Source organism: Phyllostomus discolor, chromosome 3, assembly GCF_004126475.2.
Source record: "Phyllostomus discolor isolate MPI-MPIP mPhyDis1 chromosome 3, mPhyDis1.pri.v3, whole genome shotgun sequence".
In the NCBI taxonomy this organism is placed as follows: Eukaryota; Metazoa; Chordata; class Mammalia; order Chiroptera; family Phyllostomidae; genus Phyllostomus; species Phyllostomus discolor.
Window position 1 is genome coordinate 207038144 of NC_040905.2, and position 24658 is coordinate 207062801.

At 50.5% G+C, this 24658-nt stretch overlaps 1 protein-coding gene and 1 non-coding gene across 10 annotated transcripts in view; both read right to left on the reverse strand.

The window, feature by feature from the left end:
• Positions 1 to 280: 280 nt before the first annotated feature.
• Positions 281 to 24658, reverse strand: part of MAPKAP1 (MAPK associated protein 1) — a 211318-nt gene continuing 186940 nt past the window's right edge. For 8 of the 9 annotated variants that reach the window (XM_036022232.1, XM_036022231.1, XM_036022230.1 and 5 more), the window contains 3 exons: positions 22867 to 23004; positions 4738 to 4835; positions 281 to 715 (listed from right to left, as the gene is read on the reverse strand). In XM_036022232.1, coding sequence (XP_035878125.1) covers positions 590 to 715; positions 4738 to 4835; positions 22867 to 23004 — 362 coding nt within the window. In that variant the 3' untranslated portion in view covers positions 281 to 589. The remainder of the gene's footprint in view (positions 716 to 4737; positions 4836 to 22866; positions 23005 to 24658) is intronic. The other variant, XM_036022234.1, reaches the window with a different exon arrangement.
• LOC114514553 lies at positions 11770 to 11896 on the reverse strand. Its single transcript, XR_003686078.1, has one exon. It is a non-coding gene; the product is annotated as a small nucleolar RNA SNORA38 (small nucleolar RNA).

Genomic DNA, 24658 nt, shown 5'->3' on the forward strand with positions numbered 1-24658 from the left:
GCTCCCCAATGAGAGGTGCTGGGACGCCGGGGGAGGCCGCTGCGGGGGAACCGGCCCGCCTGGGACCCGCGTCCTAACCTCACTGAGGTGCCGCCCGCCCCAAAGCGCTGCGCCCGCTTCCACAGGCGGCACGGTTAAATCCATCGACTACGCCCTCAACATCTCTTCTGAGAAGCCGAGCCCAAGCTTTCCTGATCTGCCTGTTCAGTGTGGGAACGGATTTTAAAGTGAGCAACACGATCAATCCTCTGCCCCAAAGAACGGTCCGTCACACCAACCGTGATAAAGAGTACACCTGTTTATTAAAAGGAAAAAAGAAATGTACATTTTTGTTCTTCGTTTAAGAAATTTGATCAAGTTGCAAGGAAATGTCTGGGCGTGGCTATGTACACCGCCGGGCGGGGCTGACCGGCTGCGACCGGCTAGGAAGCGGGAGGCTCCTCCGGGTCGCCTGGCCCTGGGCACTGCTCAGGACGGCCGCCGCTGGCCTCCCCACGAGGACCATGGCCGGAGGGTGGGGACCCGAGGCGCCCCGGCCCCGGCAGGTAGGCTCGGAGCTACGGCAGCAGAGCGAGGCTGGTGGCCAGCGTCACTGCTGCCCTGATTTCTTCTCCTTCTGGAAGCTGAAGCTTGTGCGTCTGTTCAGTTTTCTTTGTTTTTGAGCAAAATAGTCAGCCCGGGCAGTGCTCGCTCGTGATTCCAGGATGTAGTTGACCTAGAAAGCAAGAGGACACAGCCAGGTCACTTGCCAGCAGCCACTCTCTGCTCCGTGACCAGAGGGGACCTGGGCTGGGTGCAGCAGGGCCAGGCGCTGTCCTGCGCCTGGAGTCCAGTGGTCACCACAGCCTGGCCGGCTGGGGCCGGGGCCGCTCTGGACGGGGCCGCTCTGGGACGGGGCCGGAGGCTGGGAGAGTGCAGGTGCTGGGCTGGGCCTGCCGGCCAGTGGGGCACCTTTTCGGATTGCATGGCCTGTGCTCTGCTCCCACGAGCTGCCTCCCTGAGCCCCGCCTTCCTCGTTGGAAAGAGGAGGACGTTGTGGGAATGAAAACCGCAGAATGGCAACGCCACCTACTCGGGCTCCCACAGCTAGTGCCTGGGCCAGGACCGGGACGAGGGGTCGGCTGTGACCGGCAGACCTCCGAGTTCTCCAGGCCCCACCTCCTCACACAGCGGCAGCCTGCTGCCCCCAGCTTCTCTGGGTGCCCCTTTTTTCCTCCTTGGTGAGCAAACACCATTTCTCTTCACTCTCCAATACACGGAGTTATGGCTAGAAACTTGAATACTTCTGGCCGGAGAAACCAGCCACTCTCTCTGCCGACTCTCCTCTCCGGGCCACATGCCCTGCCCCAGAATGGGGAGGCCCCGCTGACTCTGGGGAAGAACCTGCCGGTGCTCGGGGCCGGCAGGGTGGGACGGCACGCCCCGCCCGACAGGGGCCGAGGCTCCGATGCTGTGTTGTCCCCTGCAAACTTTCTGCTCTGACAGTCGCCAGCAGGCACGAAAGGCTGGTGTGTGCGTACAGAAGGCCGGACACGCTTGGCCCACTGCCTCGCCACGTTACCAGCTGAGAGCAATAAATCATAAGGGCCGTGGGGCCAGCTGACGACTCGGGGCCCTGCAGACGGTGTAGGAAAATAAGAGGTTTCATCATTCCTAATGAGAGCCATCTCTGGATTATACTGTTTGCACGTTCGGCCAACCCAGTGTTTTCAGTTTATTTTTGGCACACGTAACTTGACAAAAGGATTTAAAAACGTTCCTTAACAAGCCAACTATTTCCTAAATTTATTATCTTCAGTGCTTTGTGATAATCACATAGATAATTTTAATGGAAGATTAATGTAATAATCAAAAGATAAAAACGCCCTTTGGTCTGCCATTAGCTGGTTAATATGCTGTGGCTTAAAACTTGCACAATTTTATGCACTACAGAGTGTCTCACTTCCAATGCGTTTTACAGCTCGAGGCATAAAAATATAGGGAGTTTTCATGGCCAATAAAGCCACAGTTTCCATCACTCGATCACGAGAAGAACCCGATTTGAAGAGACCAGTGATTCCTCTGAGATTCCTCTCCGAGCCTGCAGACCTAGGGACCACCCAGAGCTCTGTGCAATCCCATCGAGGGGCGGGAAGGGAGGCTCTGGGACCCCTCGGGGCGGGCTTCCAGCCCATGCCCCACCCTCACACACGCTGGGCCTCCACCTCCTCATCTGTGGAATGGGGATGGGAACGACCCCACCGCGGGACAGCTGGGAGGGCAGAATGAGGTGTCTGAAATGTCCTGCATGCAGGCGGTGCTCAGTAAGTGGGAGACACTCATGTTCCTACGTGGAGAAAAGCACGACGAGATGAAATAACCTGATGGAGTTGCCTGTTCATCACAGTTTCTGTGACCCCAGCCTCGCCCTTATTTCTCCTCTAGCTTCAGCACAGAGCCCGCACTGTGGGGAAGACGCCTGGATTCTGGACCTGCCGCCTGCACGACTTGAGTCTAAGACTGACCCCCGACGGGCCTCTGGTGGAAACACTTCTGCCAGACTCCCGGACACGGGCAGGGCCGCGGTCACTCGGTATCAGAGACACCGTGGGAATGGCGGATAACGCCAAGTATTTAAATTGCTGTAAAACTCAGAGGTGGGAGGAGTGGAATTTAATCTTCCATCAGGACCACGGCCGTTAGCTCTCTGACTAAATCAGGCCTGCGCACACTGTGACTCTCTCTCCCGGAGTCTCGTGCACGACGCAGTATTTCTACAAACGTTCTGATATGAAAACAGACATTTCAGGGGCGGCGGCGGGCCTCGGGGACTTGGCAGGAAGGCATCTGCTTCGGGGGAGCATTTGGTCCCGCAAAATGATTTCTCTGCACTTGCTCTTCCACAGCCTCATACTGAAGTCATAAACCTGTGTTTCTGTCATCAATCTGCTGTTGTGAAAATTATTTTGATGTCAAACACAGGATTATAATTTTACTAGAATCCTTCTCAGGTCTTGAATATTTTAATGCTGGCTATAAAAAAGAGCCCAGCCCCTGACGGGGTGATGGAATATTTCTCTACCTGCTCCCCGAGCACGCCACTCAAGTTCCCTGTGCCGCCTGGTGACGATTTCGCACGTAACCCTTCGCTTGCTGGGTTCGAGCGCTCTGGGTGGGCACACCGGCCCTGTGGCCCCGGTGGTCTGCACACCCGCGCCCAGCCACCCCCTTCCCTGCCCTGGGTCTCGGCTCCGGACTGCCCTCCCGGCGCACCGTCTTTCCAATTCCCACCTGCTCCATGAGAAGTATTTCACAGCCATGAGGACTTGACCTCAAAACGTTTCTGTTAAGACACTTGCATTTTGTTGGAATCCCCCACTCAACTCCTGAAGTCCGCACCCTCCAGGGGCCAGGAGCACACGTGCCGGGACCGGCTGAACCTGGCCGGGTGCAAGTTCTGGTTCTGGCAGGCACGGTCCTGGGGACACTTCTTCCCTGAGCCCCAGTTTTCACAGGAAACGGGAACAACCCTACGACCCTGCACCTTAGAGCTGGGGAGATTCCACGACATGGGGCACGCGAAGGGCCTGCTCCGCCCAGGCCCTGCACCGTGCGGCCCTCGGCATGGCCTCGCCACCGTCTGTCACTATTACTCGGTGGCTTCCACGCTCAAGGAGAGAGGGAGTAACCACCTAAGTGGGGCTATACGTCTCATTTGATTCGTGTTCTAACAGGCCTGCGGTGGTGGGGGCAGTGGGCTGCCATTGCACAGGCAGAGAAACTGAGGCCCTGAGAGGTGACGTGCCCAGCCGGCACCATGCAACTCAGAGCCCCTCTGGCTCTAAGACCTGCTCTGCCAAGGCAGCTGTTTTTTTTTTTTTTTTTCTATCTGATCATCTACATAGGAATCAGTTTAAAGAAAGGATTCTCGGTTTGGAAGTTTGAAACCACTATTCCAGGGCCATCAGACCGCGGTGTGTAGAGCATGGTGCGCAGAGCGAGGGGGCAGACCTCGGCCTAGGCGCATCTCAGAGGTGCGCATCTCGGGCCCTGCTGAACCAGCAAGACCCTGGGGAGCTCCTCCCAGTCCCACCCCACTTGGCAAGACTCTGGGGGGCCTGGCCCCTCCAGCCGTGCTCTGCTCCAGCCCCAGGGCCTGTTGCAGCCCGCCTCCCCGCCCCTGACCCTCCCCCACCGCCACACAGCGCTGGGAACCGCCTCTCTGCCCCTTCATAGGCTGCTTATGGTTTTAATGTTTAGTGTCTGTGTCCTCTGACAGAGGAGGAGCTCTGGGGGCAGGGACGGGGCCTGGCTCACGAAGGTGCCCCGTGAACTCTGTTGAGGTAACTACAGCTCTAGCACCATCAAGCTGGGTGTTTAGAACAGGCTGCTCAAATTATCTCGGGCACTCGAAGGTGTCTTCAAACAACAACAACTTCCTCAGAGTCTGTTCCAGGAGCCTCAGGGGGCTCCTGACAATGGATGGAAGGAAAGAAAACCGATGCCTAAAAGGATAATGAATACACAAAGAATCAGGATTCCTGGGGGGCTAGGAGGAAGCGGAAGGGGGTCCTGCTTGGGCTGAAGCGGGGACAGGACAGCTGACCGAGGCGCGGCCCGGGGCGCAGCACTCACCGGCTACGCTCCTCGTCTGTGGAGCCCGGAGCCAGCCGGCCAAGAGCCTCATCAGCGTGGGGGGCCCAGGCCCGCAGACGCCCACCCTGCTCACCCCCGTGCCGGGCCGAGAAGGACACTCACCTTGAGCATGATTTCACTGACGGTCGCAGAGTCAGATTCAAAGTAGAGGTGTTTGTAGTCGTGATTGCTTAGATACGTGAGCTTAAATATGGCGTGACCTGGAGAGAGAGGAAAGGCAGGGCTGAGGGCGCCTGTGGGGAAGGCCCCCCGATTCTCCTAGCGTTCCAACGTGAGCGCAAGCACGTGGAGGCTGTGCGGGACTACCTGCCCAGAGGTTCATTTTTCTCATCACCGGCCGGGGAGAAGACGGACAGCTAAAAGCAAATCCGGCCAAATGGCCAGTGAGGCCCCATTTTACCCTGGAGTGTGTATGTTCAGGGCACCATCACGCTGGGAAGGCTTTGAGGAACACCTCGTGCTCACAGTAATTACATTTTTGGTATTTTTGAGGTAGAAGGTGAATTAATTCCAAATTATTACTCCAAAAATAACTGTGCTTGAGGCCGAATACATGAGCAACAGAAGGGAGAAAGGCAGACAGTAATGCTATGAGCCTCCTCCTTGGCCCCAGCTCCTGCTGGGAGGGGGAGCCCTGGCCAGCAAGGAAGCTGCTCCCCAGGCCTCTGGTCCCTCTACCAGGGAAGGTGGGAAAGATTGGGGGCTGGGGGGTGGGGAAGAGGGCTGCTTTGAAGACTGCCACGGAAAGCTGGCGCCTCACAAAGCAGACCCAGTTGGATCCCTCCTCTACACTGCGACAGAGACACCAGCTGGCTGGGTCCCGTGTGAGCTGCCTTTGTCCCATGAGCACACGCTGTCCTTGGGCTCTGGGAGACCCCGGGGGCCCCTCATTCTTAGTTCGAGAGCCCTTTCCCCCCTTAGGCTACTTCAAAACATCTCCCCTGCAGAGGCCTGGGAAGGACCAGACCCCAGCACTCGTAAGATTAACGCTCGGCCCGTCCTTCCCGTGAGGCCTCCGCACCCTCGGCCTTCCATCGGAAGCGCCGGCCGGTCGCGGCCGTTAATTAACAACACATCACCCACATTACTGTAAGTTCACCTCCTTCCCGGAGAAATCTTCTCGGGAACTTTATTTACAGTAGGTAATTCTTCAGATCTCCGAAAATAAACTGATATATGTTGTACGTCTGTGGCCAGAAAAGTTGAGCTGCTGGGATTTTATCCTGGAAACATCATTATGTTATGCTAATTGTGACTATAAATTCCATATTGAAAAAATTAGCTAATAATTTCTGAAAGACCTCACTTTCAGTCCCTTGACAAGTCTAGCCTGGTTCTAAATCGTGGCACTGAACTGTCAGAATCCTCAGCCGGACGCGAGTGGCTGTGTGAGCACACAAACTGCCCGTTTCGGACGGGACAGCGGGCCTCCCACACGGGCGCATCTGCACGCGTGTGCGTGTGCGTGCGGGCCCCTCCCTTCGCAGGGCGCCTCTCCGTGCAGGAGCCCTGGAGACTCCATGCCAGGCAGGACCGTGCGGGCGGCTCTGCCAGCCACGCTGCGAGCAGGCAGAGCCATCCGTGAAGGTCGCGGGGCCGTGAAGGACAAACGGAGACGCCCCTCCAGGAGGCCTGACTGCGGACACCTGGCCGTGACAGACACAGACTCCGGGGCCTGGGGCTAAGGAGGACCAGAAGGTCTCGGGGAGGCCTGCGGCCCGGGAGCTTCGGGGTTCACTGACCACTCTGATAAGCGATCTCCTGGACTGTCTCTGCCACCTGCTCCCACTCGTCACTGACAAACCGAAACCTCAAGACGCTCAAGAGCATGTTTCGCCTGAACAATGAGACTCCATGAAAAACCCTTCCTGGGCTCTGCGGTCAGAGCTCAGCCTGCGCGTGGTGCGTGTGGTGTGCAGCCCGCCCGCCCGGGCCTGGGAGCCTCGGAAGGGGCCTCGACACGTCCGCACGGAGTGGAGTGGGCCGACTGCGGGCCCAGGGGGAGGCCCGTGGTCCGCACGACAGTCACGCGAACAACTGGGCAGGAATCACCCTGAGTCAAGTCTCCCGAAAGTCTGCACACGTAGGCTGGGGGCCCCAAACATGCCACCTTCTGTGTCCTGCTGTGTGAGGGGCTGTGTGCGCCCTTTGCCTGTCCCTAGGGCCCATCCCGGAGCCCCCTGGGGGAAGGGAAGTGGGCAGGAACAAGAGAGAGTTGCAGCCCCCCCCATCCCTCCGCAGCCTCTGGCTTATCTGTCCTTCCCGGTGGAAGTGGCCCCGTCACTGAGGGCGCACAGAGTGTCAGGCGGAGCACCTGAACTGAACGGCAGCGAAGCGGCCCTTCCGTGCTGCCGCGGGGCCACAGATGTGGGCAGTGACCGGGCTGCGGTGCGGCGGGCTGGCCAGGGCAGACACCCTGCCTGCTCCGTGGGGGCATTTCCAGAGAAAGCTCCACTGGCAGGGGTGCCCAGCCTCTTGGCGTCTCTGGGCCACACTGGAAGAAGAGCTGTGGACCACACATTCAATACACAAATACTAACAAAAACCAATGAGAAAAAAAAGGTTTTAAGTAAATTCATGGTTTTGCGTCGGGCAGCATTCAAGGCCGTCCTGGGCCGAGTGCGGCCCGAGGGTTGTTGGACGCCCTGCATCTGGCATGTGAACAGCCTCATTTCGCCGCACACGGGGCGGTGCGCTCCGGGGACCCCTGTGCTGCTGGTGGACAGAAGGGCAGTCAGCTGGGTTGCGGTGGGGGAGGGGGAGGATGCAACAGGGTCAGGGTGGCGTGGGGACACATGCGGCAGACAGGGTCAGGTACAGTGAGCGGGTGGCCGGGTGACACGGGCAGGCACAAAGGGATGGGACTGCCAGACCTGCGGGCTGAGGAGGCCACCCGTGGGTTGGCTGTGAGCCGGGCAGTGACGTGAACGGTCATACTGTACTTTTGGGTGTTCGCCCTGGCTCCCCAGGGCCCGGAGGCAGGGACCCCCGTGCCACGGTCACCCAGGTAGGAGTGCACTGGGTGCGTTTTGACCTGAACAGCAGCAGAAAGGATGCCGAGAAGGGGGCTGACTGAGAACGGTGAAGAAGGGAACCCTGGCAGGGCCTGGGGACTCTTTCACAGCAGAATATCCGCTAATAAGCAGAGTTCACACCTGCATAATTTCACCTGATCCCAAACCTATACAAGAAAGTGTAACAAGTTAACTGACCTCTTGCTGGAAACAAATCTACCAGTAAACACGAGTAACTGACACTATGCGGTGCACCACGGGTGTCTGGGAAGAAGGACTCACGGCATCTCCGTGCCCGCTGAACAGGGTAAGAACACAGAACAAGAAAAGTCTCGTTACCAAACCCCGCATTAGCCTCAGGCACCTGACGGCTCACCTCAGGCACCAGAACGAGGCTCAAACGACCCCTCAGCTGCAGCCCACAGGGCACTGGTCCTGGGGGTCGGAGGGAATCAGAGGTGGGCAGGTCACCCTTGAATTCAAAGAACATCAGCAGTTTTCACAGGGAGGGTGAGCCACAGGGGCAAACTGTCTCTGTAAACATGTCATCCGAGAAAAAGAATTAAATACCAGTATGATTTAAGAGGAAATGCTAGGTCTGTTATTCCAATCAGTTCCAATGATTTTGCTCGCTTCGCTGGGAAGTTAAGGCACAAGAGCCTGGGGTGCCTGCAGGGACAGCAGGAGCCCACGGCCGGTCGGGCTGCGACCCCAGCCTGGCCGGGTCCGAGCTCAGTGCGGGCCCTGCACGGGCCGGGCTGGCCGGGTGCTCAGGGAGGGGGCAGCACCTCTGGGGGCCTCACGCAGCGCTGGGACACAGCAGGGGCTCAGTGGGTGCAGGTGATCACTCTCACAGCTGCGAGGGAGCTGATATTTGGAGGTAAAACCATTGTTTTGAAGGTTTTGTTTTCACCCGGGCCTCCTTTGGGCACACCCGTTTCACAGCGCTGTCAGAGCGGATGCAACTCGACAGGGTCTCAAAGGCAGCACCGGCGCCTGGTCAGCCGCCCAAGGCAGACACCGATACTGCGTGCCTGCTCTGAATGCCGACACAGCAGTCGGGATACGTAACAATGCATTCACACTCACATTTTTTCCCCAAAGTGAAACACAGAAGACGGAATGTAACACAGAGGAAACTAATTAGCAGCACAAATGTCAGAAGTGGAGACCTCTCAGCGTCTGTACTCTAAGTTACCCTCTTAAACAAGAGCTTGCGCTGAAAAAACAGGCTCCCCTGGTCAACCCAGCGGAGCGGCCGTTCTGAAGCTGCTGTCCCCACAAGACGGGACAGCTCAGGCAAAGAGGGACAGCAACGGACACCCTCCTGCTGACAGACGCGCTCTCGGGTTCGCACTGCAAACAGGACGGAGGTGGCTCTTTGGAAGGAGGCTCCCTGAGAACATGACCTGCCAGCCCTGGGCGGCTGGCACTGAGCGGCCAGGGTGGGGGCTTCCCGATGGGGCCTACAGCCCACCTTGGTCTAGGGCCTTCTTGGCTTAATACTGAGAACTTTTAAAAATAGTTATTAATTCACTAAAGCTAATAAATCCATATAAGTTAACATGAAAGATTTTTTAATGGAAAAACCTTATATTTCCCCGAAGTTTTATGAGAAGGGTGGCATTATTTTATATGTTTGAGATCTCTGTAATATTTGGCTTAACCGAAAACAGCCGGGCTATCCTATGTGCTTCTGTATCTGACCTGCTGTGATACAGTGGTTTGGCTGGAGCATTATGAAGAAATGCCAGCCTCAGAGAGACGGTTTGGAAAAGGGAGGTACATTTTCAACTCTTCTTTGCAAACATCCCTCTTTGACGCCACACTGAGCTTGATAAATGGTTTGTTTCCTAAAGATTACTTGTAATGTGGGATCTAAAACCACATTCATAAACGTATTGTATCTACAGTAAAACCCATCGGTCTGTCTTGCACTTTAAATGCACCTTGTATGCTCACACGGTTTTGCCACGCCGTGTAGCAGTCTGGGAAACGCTGGTTCACTGAGTTGTGCAGGTCTTCCAAATGTTCGCACATTTCATTACATGATATGAAAAAAAAAAATCACGGTCATTAATATCACGACTGATCTCATCAGAAAAGTACGCCAGGAGAAGCCAATCTCGCAGTGCTGGATACAAGTTCCCCAAAAGTCTGTCACCCAAAAGCTTGAATTTCACCACTGGGATCAAATATGATCACTTGTTTTTCTTGAAGCGATAGGCTCGCTTCCTTCATTTTCAGCCACCGCAGCTTGTCACCTGTCCTCCCGAGCAGAAGCGGTGGCCCATGAGGTGAAGGGCTGGTTCGGCTTGCGACTCTGACACTCACACAAGTGCCTTCCCAGGGACGAGGCCTCTGCTCCCGTGCGCAGCACGAGTGTGTCGTGGTTTCCTGTTGCTGCCACAAAATAGTTGCACTCGGCCACACTACCGTGCCTACTGAGTTCTTAGACCTCCTTTTCATAGTCTTTGCTTTGTTTTCTTTCATCTTTGGTCAACTTCTGTCAGTTTTCACGTCCCACTGCCTTTATTAAGTTCTATCATTCTCCCGCCTCTGTTCCCATTTTCTGCATTTAATATCCTTTAGGAAGAGAAACCAGATAACCAGGCACGGCTGACATTTGTTAAAAGCCTTTGTAGACTCTGAGTCAGGGATGGGGATACTCTTCCATCAAAAGAAGCAGTTTAAGGGCCTTGGCCTCATGCCAGGGGCGGAGAGACAAATGAAAAGCTCTGCCATCATCTCTATGTAACTCTGGACGAGTCACCTAACTTCTCTGAGCCCCAGCTTCCCCTTTATAACATGGGACTAGTGCCAGCCTCATGGAGTCGGTGCTGGGAGAGAACCAACCGCCCTGCAACTCTAGGACACGTGCATATACACCCCACGGAGCTGCTGGGAGAGCCTGGCAGTGCGCACAGGGCCCTCGGGGCGCTGCCTGGCCTGCGGCAGCCTCTTTGTCTTTTCCCTCCGTTCTCTAAGACAAGCGCACTTTTCCTGGATAAGGGACCCAACAGAAATATTTTAGGCTTTGCAAGCCAAGAGGCAAAATTTAAAATATTTTACAGATACTTATATAGCTAGGGGGGAAATTTTCCACATTTTTAATTGACAAAATTAAAAATGTAGTAGTCAAATGCATTTTTTTTGGTGGGGGAAATACAGGTCTACTAATGAGAAAGATAGATTTTTTTTTGGTGGGGGGAGATAATATTTCACTTAAATGAAATTCAAAATTGGTGTCCTCGATCGCCAAGCCAATGGCAAGCGTTCACCTGTAAAAACAGTTCTTAGCTCACAGGCCATACAAAAGCAGGAGGCGGGCTGGCCTGAACCTGAGGGCCCCAGTTTGCTGGTCCCCAGTAAGGGGTCTCTCTTGCTTATTCCCTTCTTCTTGGTTCATTCCACACAGTTGCTAGTGGTGACATTTTGAGTGTTCTTCATTTCTTTTTGTAGATCCACATTTCTATCTGGTATTTTCCCCCCTGTAGCCTTGAACATTTCTTATAGTGAAGGTTTAATAGCAACAAATTCTTTTATTTTTCAATGTCTGGCAATGTCTTTATTTCGTCTTCGTTTCTGAAGGATGTCTTCACTGAGTACAGAATTCTGGGCTGACAGGTTTTCTTTTAGCACGTTAGAGATGTCACTCCATTGTCTTCTGGGTTGCATCATTTCTGATGAGAAGTCAGCAATCATTCTTACCTTGGCTTCTCCTGCCACTTTCAAGATTTCTCTCTTTATCCTTGGTTTTCAGCAAGTTGATTACAATGCACCTTGATGTGGTTTTCTCTATATGTATCCTGTTTAGCCTTCACTTGGCTTCCAAGATTAGTGAATTAGTATTTTTAATCAAATTCGGAAGCTTTCTCTTCCAGCCCCGAGAAGTCAGTTATATATATGTTAGAACAACTGATACTATTCTATAGTGTCTGTTCTTTTCATCCATTTTTTCTCTGTGTGCTTCAGTCTGAACAGTTTCTATGTCCTGTCTTCAAGTTCACTGACTGTGTAGGCACATTCTAAAATGACTTCCAGTGACCCCACCTCCTGCTTTTCACACCCTTGAGTAACCTTTTTCTGGGTAAGACCTAGAGACTTCTTTCTTTTTCTCCTAGGCAGGACAGCTGATCCTCAGCCTGCAAGGAACAACTGGCCCCAGACTTCTCCAAGTCGACCTCTCTTTGCCTCCAATTCTTACATGGCCCAAGACAGGGAACCAGACATTCTTTGTGGAAGGGTTAGAGACTTACTTCTCATGAATAAAACACAGCCAAACTGTTGGGATGTTACTTCTGAGACGAGGTTACAAACAACTGTGACTTCTTCCTTGCCGGTACCCTCTTGCTCTTGGCTACTCTGATGAAGCCAGCTGTTCGCCACCTGATGAGCTTCCCTACAGAAAGGCCCAGGTGGCCAGGAGCTAAGGGTGCCCACGAGGAAGTAAACGCTGCCAGGAGCCACCCAGTGGGCTTGGAGGCAGGTCCTGCCCTGGGCGGCACCTCGACTGCAGTCTTGTGGGAGACCCTGAGTGAGGGTGTCCAGCTAAGCTGTGCTGCATTCCTGACCACAGAACTGGGAGATAACAAATGTTGTTGTTGTTTTAAGGCACCGAGTTTTGGGGTAATTTATTATGCAACAAGAGAAAACACACAGATCTTTTTAACTAATATTCCTAATCTGTTCCCAACACTGAATTATTTGATTCAGGTATTGTATTTCTCCGCTCTAGAATTTTCATTTGATTCTTTTTTTAATGGTTTCCATTTTTCTTTTTGAGTTGTTTTCCTTTAAATCTTTGAACATATTTATAATAGCTATTTTAAAGTACATCAAGTCATTGAATAATAGCATTTTGCTCAACACTCTTTCATTAATGCTAATGAGACACAAAATTGATTCCTGGCGGAGGCCCCTGTCTGTGTGGAGTTTGCATGTTCTCCCTATGCTCGCACCGGCTTTTCCAGGTCCTCTGCTTCGCCCCCGCATGTGAAAGGTGTGCGCACAGGTCTCCTGGGTGTCTAACTGTCTGGGTGTGGGCACGTGAGTGAGCCCTGCAGCGGGAGGGCGTCCTGTCCAGGGCTGGATTCCGCCTTGAGCCCTGAGTTGCCAGGACAGGTTCTGGCCACCTTTGAGAGTGGACTGGAATAAATGGACTGGGAAATAATTATCTTACCTGTTTTTGTTAATCTTTCTTAAATGTATGTATAGTTCACAATTACTTCAATGTTTAGTATTAGAAGTGTTTTGGGTCTTTATTGAGAAGTTTGCTGATATTTCTGTGACCAGAAATATGCTGTAGTAACAATGCTTGTTTATATCAATTAGCCCACGGTAAAACTGCTTTCGTTATGTACCATTCTGCTTAAAGCTGCAGTTTCCGAGAGCCTGCTGACAACACTAATTGAAGACTTGGTGTACTTATCTGCTAATTCTATCACCTGTGCCGTGTCTGGCTCTGTTTCTACTGATGATGTTTTTCCTGGTTATAGGACACATCTTCCCGCTTCTTTGCATGTGTAGTAATTTCTGATTGGATGCTGGACACTATAAACATTACATTGTGTGGTGTCTGTATTGTGTTGCCTTCCTTTAAAGAATATTGAGCTTTGTTCTGTCAGGTAGTTAATTTACTTCTGGGCCAGTCTGCTCTTTCTACAGCTTTACTAGGCCAAGATTAGAGCAGTCTTTAATACAGCGCCAATTTAGCCATGTTCCTGAGATGCAGCCTTTCTGGGGTCACTACTAAATGCTCTGGATGCGCCCCTCTGGTTGGCCAGAACTCAATTTCAGCGTGCCCGAGCAGCTGCTCTCTGACTGGCCTCGTGAGGCCCCGCCCTGGGCATGCAGAATTCAGTTCACAGCAACAGGTTCAAGGGCCTCTTTCTGCAGCTCCTTCTCGGTGCGGGCCCCTCCTCCACAAACTTGACTGTGCAAATTTCAGCAGCTGCAGCCTCCTCCGGCTCTGGTCTCTGCCTCCCCGCTCACTGAGACGGCTGCACTCTCCCTGGGAAGCCCTGGAAGAAAGCTGAAGTGATAGTAGGTCTCACCTCATTTGTTTCCTTTCTCTCAGGGCTCATAGTCTTGTACTGCCTGTTTGCCAGGGTTCGAAAACAGTTTCTTTTATCCTGTGCAGCTTGCCAGTCATTTATGATAGCAGGGCTAATCTGTTAGCAGTTACCCTGTCCTGGAAGTAGCCTATGGGAGTCTTGTAAGCAATACACACTTTGATTTTAATGAAAGGATGGCTTACTTTTTCCATGTCTATAAGAATAACTTAAAATCTAAGCACTCCATTTATTTATTATGAAAACACAATTTGGAGCTTGGCAGGAGGCAAGGGAAACAGCTTTTCCCCATCATTTATCCAGCTGAGAAATCTTTCATACAGAGTTTTTCAGTGGAAAACAGCCCCTACCCTTATCCTCTTCTCAACTAGGATCTCTTCTGATGCTAAAATCAAGAGAAAGAATTTGAGGAAATGGTGATGTAAATCTAGAAAAATGCAAATGCATCACATTTTTCATTATCCCTGGATAACTGTTTTGTTATTATGGGTCCATAGGTCCAGGTCAACAGTGAAGGGACAACTTAATAGCAAAAAGAATGCTTCTCTGAGGGGGGAAAAAAGAGTTGGTACCCTCCAAATGTTTTCTGCTCTAACAAATACCAATATTTTGTGCAAGGCAAGTAAATTCTTTCTTGTTTATTAGTAAGTCCTATGGAAAAATGAAGAAAGTCTACAGGAAATGTAAGAAAACCCACTAGCCAATTTTGATCACAAACACCTTCTTACATGTTTCACAGTCAGAGAACATGCCCCCAGGAGCAGCCGTAGAGCCTGACAATGAACACAAGAGGTGCCATGTTCTTATCCTCTGGATGGGGCTCAGCGAAGAGTCTCCTGCCTTCTCCATTCAGCGTGTTGACCCTTCCGAAGACGCCATGCACTACCGAAACACCTCTTTTCCAGGAACTACGGAGACAAACACACTGGCCCCACCTGTCACATGCTGAGGGTAGACAGCAATGATAGGTTAAGAATAAGAGGCTGGTTCATCTTCTCGCTATAACCTTGAAAAGTTCTCCACTGTCCCTCCGTATTTCTTTGTTGAAGAGCCTCACTTGCTCATGGCCGATTCCAAATTCCAGAAGCAACTTTCAAGTGCTCAGAGCGCCCAGGCAGAGTTAGAGGGTTGTCGAGCACTGACCGCAGCCCCTGGACAGAAGCTGCCGGACTGCTGGAGGAAGCTGCTGGGAGCACAAAGAGGCACGCCTGGTGCAAACGTCAGGTGCCACCAGTTAGTGACCAGGTCCCAGGTCAATGGGACACATGCAGGGCTGGCCCCCACAGGCTAAGTTTTCAGGGGCCTGGCCAACGGTATCTAGCCCCAGAGAAATGCTCCTGGAAACACAGAGATAGGCTGTTTAACAGCAGACTGCAGCTGGAGGTCACTGGCAACCCGACTGAGTCAAAACACTTAAGCACGCAGGCTGGCATCGGCCGACACAAGGTGGCCCCATGTTTGTGGTGTTTCTCACCGCTATCCGGTGGCGCGCTGAGGGTCTCTCCCTCCCACACACTTGGAAAAACTGAGGTGGTCCCCCCGGTTGCCTAAACCCATCTCCCGGCAGCTCCCTTGTTTTGGAAGAAGATGATAAATAAATCAAAATGCACTAAGCAGCACTTCCACAGGCACTCGCCTCCTTCACTGAACGTGCACCTCATCAATCACACTATTGTCTGCTTGAAAGGCGAGCCTTGTAAATGTCATATCCACTCAGGCCCAAGGAGAGGCGCATCCAAATGCAGCAAGGAGTTTTAATTGGATAGTGTAATTAAACTAAAAAACCCCAGCAGACTCTCTTTGACAGGATAGATGAAGACCCCTTTTAATAGGGCTAGGAAACATATCTGTTAAAAGGATGAGGCACTGCCTGCTCCTGATTGTGCTCCAGAGTACTCTTATGAAAAGGCAATTCAATAACTGGGGCATTTAATATGTTAGAGTCCGCTGTGCTCTGTAGTCGGGCAGTACTTACCGTATTTGATCTGGAACCTATGCAGTAAGTCCTTGTCAGGGCATAAAGACGCGACAGAGCTTGCCCACCTAGGGTTAGAAGTGTCTGGATGTCCTGGGAAGCGACAGTCCCCGAGGATGGGCTGCGCCCCTCTGGGCTACAGGTCCCTGTGAGCATAAATGCAAGTGCCCTGCTTCCTGGGTCCACAGTCTGACGACATGGCCGTGGCCACCCACCGCTGGTGTAGCTCTTTCACCCCGCGGTGGCTGCCATCGCCCTCATTTCCCTCTCACACATTTTCACGAACACTTCGAGAATACATTCCTGGGCACCTCCCCTTTCAGGACCTGGAACACCTGTCACATCAGTGTGTGCACGTGTGTGTTCTCCCTGGTAGAACTACCCTTGTCAAGCAGGGAGGAGAGAAATTGGATGGTCAAAAAATTCGATGCCTGGGCTGGGGTGTACCCAAGTCAACTTCAGTCACAAAACCCGAGTCCCTCTGCCACTCTTTGCCGGGAGAGGGGCAGAGGATGCATACACAGGCACACACACTGAGGGCCCGCAGCTCCACAAACAAGGTAATGGAATTAGTGAGGACACAGGGCTGTCTCACAAGCAGACCATGACAATCTCTTTCAGATGGAATGCCAGTGTCCCAAGGTCAAGGTTAGGGAACCCAGCATCTGGGTAGATCAAGGGAACTTCTGAGCTGGGGCTCAGGTCGGGGATACAGGTGAGATTTCAGAGTTCCTCGTCTACAGTTGTCCAGAAACAGACGCTTTGCTTTATTTACAAAAACCTTGAAGTCGGTTTGCCTGGGCTCTCGGCAGTCTGATTTTTCTTCTCTTTAAGAATGCCGAAGGGGTTGTTTGACGAGTGCTTTTACTCCCCCTTAAAGCCCCCTCGCAGCTCTGTTCGCAAACCTCTGAACACTCCGAATACTGGCTTTTCTCGACGAGCTGACGAACCCATTAAGGACATATAAGTGAATGCTTATAATCTATGAAAACTGGAAACTGAATTAAAACATCAAATAGCTTTAGGTTTAAATGAAAACTACATAAAAGCATTTCAGCCATCAATTTGGCTATCACTTCTAGCCAGTATGAATTCTGCTGGAAAAGCTATTTTCGTGCAGATGTGGAATTCAATGGGAAAGACTGACTCGTGTACCAACATCAATCAAAATGTCGACTTCCCTGGCAGCTCTCAACAGTAAGGCAGGTTCAAAGGTCACAGGATAAAGAAAAAGCCAAGCTCTGGTTCAGCTCTAATATCTCCTCAGCAGAAGTCTTGCAAAAGTACCCCCTTCTGTATTAGCCTTGCTTTCATTAATCTTCTTGCCATCTTCTTTAACTAGTCATGCAGAACCGCTCGATAGCCAGACGTATAATGGGGAAGGCCCTGTGCCTATTACCGCGTTAACATTCTCTTAAGCCCCAGCGCAACAATGGAATGGGAAGGCGCAGGAAATCTGCAACTGCAGGGTGCAGTGCAGGCAATTCAATTACAGCCCGGGCTTACCTATGTACTTCTGACCTATAAAACACAAGAGGCCTTTGTGTCTCTCTGGCGCGGCCATTAAGGTTCCCGAAGATCGCAACAATGCCGATCTTCCCCGTTTAAGCTAAATCAATGTGGACAAATCATTATTCAGGAGCTTTAATTTAATTAGTAAATTAAATACACTACTTTACAGATCTTGTCAAGTACTTATGAAAAGAAAGATTCATTTAAGCGGGAGGTCTCCAATAAGCCCAGCTAATTTAACTCACAACCTGAACGGACTCCCACTGCGAATGTTCGGTGGGTGCTATTCACGAGGAGGGCTGAACGATGGGGGTTAACTCATAGCCCAAGTCCCTGTCCTGGGTCCGAACAGTGTTTTGGACAAAAACAAACAAACAAAAGACAAACAGAAAACCCAAACAATCCCCCACCAACATAACCAGCATCAACAAAATCAGATTTCCTTTAAATTATACTATTGCAAGAGAATGTAATCAGGTTACCTCTATTATGCTGCTTCCTTAAGATTTTATATTATCTATACTTAATTGAGATACAGAGCTTTTTTCAGCTATAAAGACGACAGCTACTTTATTAAGGTTTAAATCTGATTTCTTAATGATAGGCTGCTTCCTTCAAAGACCCTAAACCTGCACAGACTTCTTACGACAAAACCAGACCTGGCGGGGCTGGGTCTGGTACTTTATTTAAAGCCGAGCGTCTCTGATGGGCGCCAGTTTCACAGAAAAGTCCTCGCCTTTGTTTCAGTCTTGGAACTCGAGGCTAGCACTTAAAAAGGGAGGCCACCGCATTCAAAGCCTGTGTCTAGACCTGTGTAATGATGGAGAGTTATTTCTCTATGACCATTTAACCACGTCGTTTCTGATACGGAAACATTTCCCTCTGGTATGTGCCATAAACATCTTTGTTCAGTTACAATGAATTAAAATTAATTCATCTTTTAGAGGTTTGTGACATCCTTCAAAATAGCAAAAGATATCCTAAGGAGTGGCAAAACCAGACTGAGAAATCACTGATTTGAATAATAATGGCAGCGTATGCCTTTTAAGAAAAAAATCTAGAAAGGCGGAATTTATTCTGACCTTCTCAGGGCCTCTGATACCCGGATTTTCTCCACTAACTCTTGTAAGAGTCCATATTTATATGTCCAGTTTTTTTTAAAGGCGTGCATCTATTTAGTCATTAAGTTCCAGATTCTTAAACACTCACAGGGCCAGGGCAATAAATCTTCCCCCTGAGAGCATGGCCTACGAGGGAGACGCTGGGGAAGGAAAGAGCCCCGGACCTGCTAGTTATGGAGCCTGGCTCCGGAGCCTGGGTCGCTCTGACTCCGCAGCACGGGTAACTGCGCGGTCCCACTGCCAAGTCAGCCGCTCGCGTGCTTTCTGGATACGGCATCAATTAAACTCGAGTTGTGTGTGTTCCTGATGACGACCAAATTAATGGTCTGACAGCAGCTTTCTCAATAAACACTGCAAACTGGCCATATTCGAAGGTTTTAAAAACCATTTCTTTTTTTGTTCAAAATTCTGACAAACACGTCGCAAGTAAGCCGGGAACAACTTCATTACCCTCCCAACACTTAACGCCTTCTGTAGAGAAGGCTGTTTAATAAACGTTTGCTGTGTTTTTGCAGCTAAATTATTCTCGCTGGTCACAGGTTCCAGTCTTCAGCAAGACACTTGTGTTACGAGAGATAAAAACATGAAAAAGGAAATATATTGCAGAAATCAAAAACCTTATCTACTTCTAGGTTCTCTCTCTTTGCCATAATTCATTCAAGAAGGCCCCAAGAATAATTTTTGATGTAAACACAGCTACAAACATACATCACTATGCTGATAAAAATCACAGGCTAAACTTATGAAATATAGTGACCTTCATTTCTTTTAGTGCTGTTAAAATAACTTTTTTCTAAGGTTCAACAGACACAAAAGATAAAAAGGTTACCATTAATCCTTAAAAAAAAAAAAAGCAGCAGCTCAGGAGATTAATTCTGTGGTCTGATGATGGTCTTGAAGATGAACTTTTTATAGATTAACTCACTGAATTAATTTGATGAAGATACTGGAAATCATAAAAAAAAAAAACCCAGCATCAAGCTGATTCATTTAATACATCTTTGTTTGGGCACTTTACAACATAAATTATGCTGAGTAACTTCGGGTTTCTAAATGCTGCTTCATTAGGCTCAATTTCGAGGCAGCACTGTGCTACAGAAACCAGGTCCTTGGCTGATCAGTTCGGCATGGAGAGGGCGTAGGGGCGAGGGGCAAACCCCAAACAGATAAATACGGCACTGTGTGCAAACTCCTGGGGGCAACGTTACAGAGGGGGGCTTGACACACGAGCTGGATCTTGAAAAAGGGGTGACTGGGCACAGGAAAATGGAGGTGTCCATAAGTTAGACGACCAGGGTGAAGGTGTATTCCAGGCAGAAGCACAGAATTTGCGGCATGTTGTATCCAAGCAGTTCACAGTGACTGCAGCCAAGTTCAGAAAGGGAGGTTGTGGGCTATGAGCCTGGGGTGGTCAGTGTCTGTAAAGGCTATGTTGAGGAGTCTGAATTTCATTCTGTAAGCCTGTAACTCTCAAGAATTTGTTTAGTGATTTGGAATATAAGGAAGCAAGCAAGCAAACAAACAAACAAACAACAACAATAAACCCCAACCCAATCAGAACAGCACAAAGAAAAAAGTCCCCAAAAATGAAGATAGTGTAAGGAGCCTCTGGGACAACTTTAAGTGCACCAATGTTCACATCGTGGGAGTGCCAGAAGGAGAAGAGAGCAACAGACTGAAAACCTATTTGAAAAAGAAAATGACAGAAAACTACCCTAATCTGTTGAAGAAAATAGATAGGCAAGTCCAGGAAGCCAGAGAGTCCCAAACAAGAAGAACCCAAAGAGGCCCACACCAAGACAAATCATAACTAAATTGGAAAAGGTTAAAGACAAAAAGAGAATCTTAAAGGCAGCAAGAGAAAAGCAGGTGGTTACCTACAAGTGAGTTCCCGTAACACTGTCAGTGAATTTCTCAGCAGAAACTTTGCAGGCTAGAAGGGACCGGCAAAAAATATTCAAAGTGATGAAAAGGAAGGACCTCCAGCCAAGATGACTCTACCCAGCAAAGCTATTGTTTAGAATCAAAGGACAGATGAAGAGCTTCCCGGACAAGAAAAAGCTACAGGAGTTCATCACCACCAAGCCAGTATTACATGGAATGTTAAAGGGTCTTCTTTAAGAAGAAAGGAAACAAAAAGATAAAAAATATGAGTAATAAGATGGCAATAAATACATATCTATCAGCAACTGAATCTAAAACCCAAAATAAAGAAACAAGCAGAACAGAAACAGACTTGCAGATACAGAGCATTTTGACGGCTGCCAGATGGGAGGGAGGTTAGGGGTGTGGGTGAGAAAGGCGAACAGATTAAGAACTATGGCACAGGGAATATAGTCAATAACATTCTAATAACTGTGTCTGGTGTCAGAGGGTACACGATTTACCAGGATGATCACACTTAGTAAGTTATATAATGTCTAATCACTGGGGTGTACACCTGAAACCAATACTGTGTGTCAACTGTAAATGAAAAATAAAAGATGATTCAAAAATCGTTTTTTATCAGTTGACTTTTTGAACGCAGAATCCCCAACCAGAAGAAAGTAAAGCTTCTTTGGTTGGAGGGGAGGCTTAAATGCCCCACTGTGCCCCCCACCGTGCACATGTGCACGGACACACGCCCATGAGGGCCCTGAGAGCCTGGAGCTCTGAGGAAGATGGTTTGGAAGGCACACTGGCAGGCGCCAGGGGCTGAGGCAGGGCTTTCCTGCGGCAGTGTGCTTCTCTGTCCAGGAAAGCATCACAAGTCCCGGGTCTCTGGACCAGAGTACGAGAGGGGGAGACCTCTGTAAGACCTGCGGTGAGGTTTCACACAGAACCACCCGGTAGGTCTGAAATGGTGGGGCCCACGTCCGCTCCGGAGCTCCATGCTTGGAACCTGGCCTCACTCATGGAGACGTCTCCACTTCGTGACTGAATGACCCCTGGGTGGTGGTGGTAGTGCATCATTCCTTCACTCCCCACACCTTCCAGGGCCCGAATCACAGCCTTCCTTGGCACAGTGAGTGGGGGTGAGTGCACGGGAAACCTGAGTACTGCTTCTGGTTCTTTCCCTACCCTTCCCACTCCAGCTTCTCCCTGTATCCAACGTGTATGTGGCTGTCTTCCGTTTCTCAGACACTTGGAGAATTTGTAAGATGTTACTTTTCAATGCATCCTGAGTTCTTGGGAAGAAGGATGCTAGAACAATGACATCTTTATTGACCAACAAGCTGGAGCGAGAGAGATTAGGAAGAAGGTGTTCATCTCAAGGCGAGGGAGTTGGGCAGCCTTGGGGCCAGGGGCCCAGGGCAGCGGGCAGGAGTCTCACCAGCCCCTTCCGGCTGCCCTCGCAGAGCAGAGGCCTCACTGGGCTGACCGGAGTGGTGGGAAGGTGGGTGGACTTGGCCTTCCTCTTTCCCCCTGTATCTCCAAGCTCTCCCTCCTTGCCAGTGTGGCCTGTGCCCAGTCTGTAGGCCTCCTTCTGGGGCTCTGTGCTGCTTTAGGCCCCGTTCAGTCAATGTGATCGCAAAAACTTAAACCATATTCTCAACACGTGCTGGCCTTTACACCTTTTATCATTCCTTGTAACATTTGTTCTCGATTAGTGGACAATGGAAAAAAAACAGATTAAGAAAAGTTAGATGTTCAAGTTGGACTCCAAGTTACCAGATCAGAATCTACTGGGCCGGGCCGTGGGCAGCTGCACGTTCAATGAACTCCGCAGGCAGTGCTGACAGGAACCCAACCCTGAGAACCACCGCCCCACGGCCCTCTCTAGTTGACTAACGGGTCCTTATACAGCTCAAACTTTCTTCTTCCACGGAGGGATTTCAGTGTGATCCGTGTCCTTCCTCTCCCTCGATGTGACTGAAGTCCTAAAAATGATCGATCTAACCACTACACTCCATTACTTAACTGCAAAAATGTAATATGCCAAAATATACGACCAGACGGTGTCTACTTTCATAACTGAAGCAGAGGACTGCCAATCTGCAGGGGTCTCCTCTGCAGGACCAGGCAGGAGTTTGATTACGAGCTGGCAGGTCGAACAACTGCCAGTAATCCGGAGGGTGGTGACACTTCCGGCGGGATGCATGTCTAAATCTAGTTTTCGGCCCACACGGGAACCACCCCCGCCCCGGCGTCCCTTGGTCTGGCATGGAAGGAAGGCAGGTCCGGGTCTCACTGGCCTCTCACTGGCCGAGCCCCACAAGAGGGAGGAGGAAGGGAGCTCAGAGTGAAGTGAGGGCTCTGGTGGCTGCAAATTCTCAGCAGCACTCCGCCCCTCCCCCACCCCGACCCCTGGGGAGGCTGCTGGGGTCAGGAGCTGTGAGGTTCCCTGCTGCCATCAAGACTGAGCAGGACGGGGCCCCATGTCAGACTCTGGGCACCATAATACAATCCCCTTTGATTAAAAGAAATTTCTGGTAATGAATTAAACAGACCCAAGGAAAAAAGGACACGGTGGTAATATATTCTCTTGGCACCCAGCACACAGAAGGGGAGAGGGGGGAGAGAGAAAGGAGACATAAATAAAAGGGACTACTCACTGGGGCTTTTTTCTTCCGCAAGGTCACAGGCACAGAGCAGGTCAGAATCGATTGAGATGGGTTTCTGCTTAATCCAAAACTTAGTGCTGGCTTTCTGATTCGTAACAGGGTCTATCTCTACTTTGTCTCCAGAGATACCTGTAAGGCCGAGGGGAGGACAAAAAAAGAAGCCACAAGAAGTGGAAGGTGTAAGTGATTTCAGTGTAATCATTTGACCTGCTTTGTAAATCATAAATTGGATGAGCATCAGCTCTTTCTCAGGGCTCGGGGGAACGCCGTGGCTTAACAGCGACATAAGGAGGCTCCGAATGGCACGCAGAAGTCACACGGTCTGGTTTCCCGGGCGGGCGAGGTCAGGGGGTGAACAACCAGAAAAATATTAAGAAATACACCTCTTAGACATAACAGAGATACAATATAGAGTTTACCTACATTGTGTTAATCCTACAGTACCGTTATATTATAATTAAATAAACTCTAACATAAGGTTCATTTAAAAGCCAATTATGGTCAGAGGTCTTTTTGTTGTCGCTGCTTTAGGGCAAGATCTGTGTCGGACAGGTAAATCTGTAATGCCACCTGTGCCTAAAAAGCCAAGCTACCAACGAAGAGTTTCTGATCTAGAAAAATCTTACAAACTAAAAATAGGCAAAATCTGTCTTCCCTTCTCTGACATTAAAGAATAACCCAGGCTATATTTAAAGGAGGCCACTGGAGGATCAAAGAGTCCTTCACACAGAACCTCCGGAGCTGAAGTCCTGGGGCCTGGCTTCCGGCTGGGGGGTCACTTCTCCACGGAGGGGAGACGGCAGTGGGTGTGAGCTGCGTGCAGCCGAGACTTTATACCAGGACTCTGCGGCAGGATGCCGCATGCTGGCGTTCGGGCTTCCTTTTCGGGACTCTGAAAGACTGACACACGGCACAGTGACTGGGAGCAAAGGTGCCCGGGGAACAAAGGTAGCGCCCGGCAGGGAGGTGGCCTGGATGCCTGTGCCGGGGCACCGCGCTGCCGTCCCAGTGTCCCCGGGGCAGTGCATGCTCAGCCCGACACACAGGTCCCCGGCTACATGCTCTCTTTTTTCTCTCCTGCTGAAAATTGAGGATTTCTGTTCACAAAGTGAGACAAAAACCTTCAATACGCCTTCTAGAGTGGGCCCCAGATGGAATCTTGAAAGTAATTAATTTTCAGGCCATAGTTTAAAGGTCAGGGTCAAAGTGAAAAGAGCAAAATGAAGTAGCAGTATAAGAAATAAAACAATCAACTGCACACACTGTAACAGAAAAGACAATCAGAGTTAATATATTTCATTCTATGGATCATCCTTAGAAATTTTTCAATACGATGTAGGAAAACTTAGTAGGCCAGAAGAAAAAGCAGATGAAAGAAACAGCTCAATTAAAACAGCAGCAGCAGCCCTGGCTGGTGTGGCTCAGTGGACCGAGTGCCGGCCTGCGCACCCAAAGGTCGTTGGTTGGATCCCCAGTCAGGGCACATGCCTGGGTTGCGGGCCAGGTCCCCAGGTGGGGGCGTGTGGGAAGCAACTCAAATACATTGATTATTTCTCTCCTTCTCTTCCTCCCTCCTTCCCCCTGTCTCTAAAAATACATAAAATCTTTAAAGCAACAACAAAAACACAGCGCCCCCACCATAACCACAGTCAGTGAGCAAATTTAAAATTAAAAGAGAAAACACATACAAACAAAATTCTAGTGATCAGGTGTGCCGCGCACGTCCCTTGGTTCTACTGTGTGGTACGAATAAAGGGATCCCCGCACGGCCAGACAAAGGCAG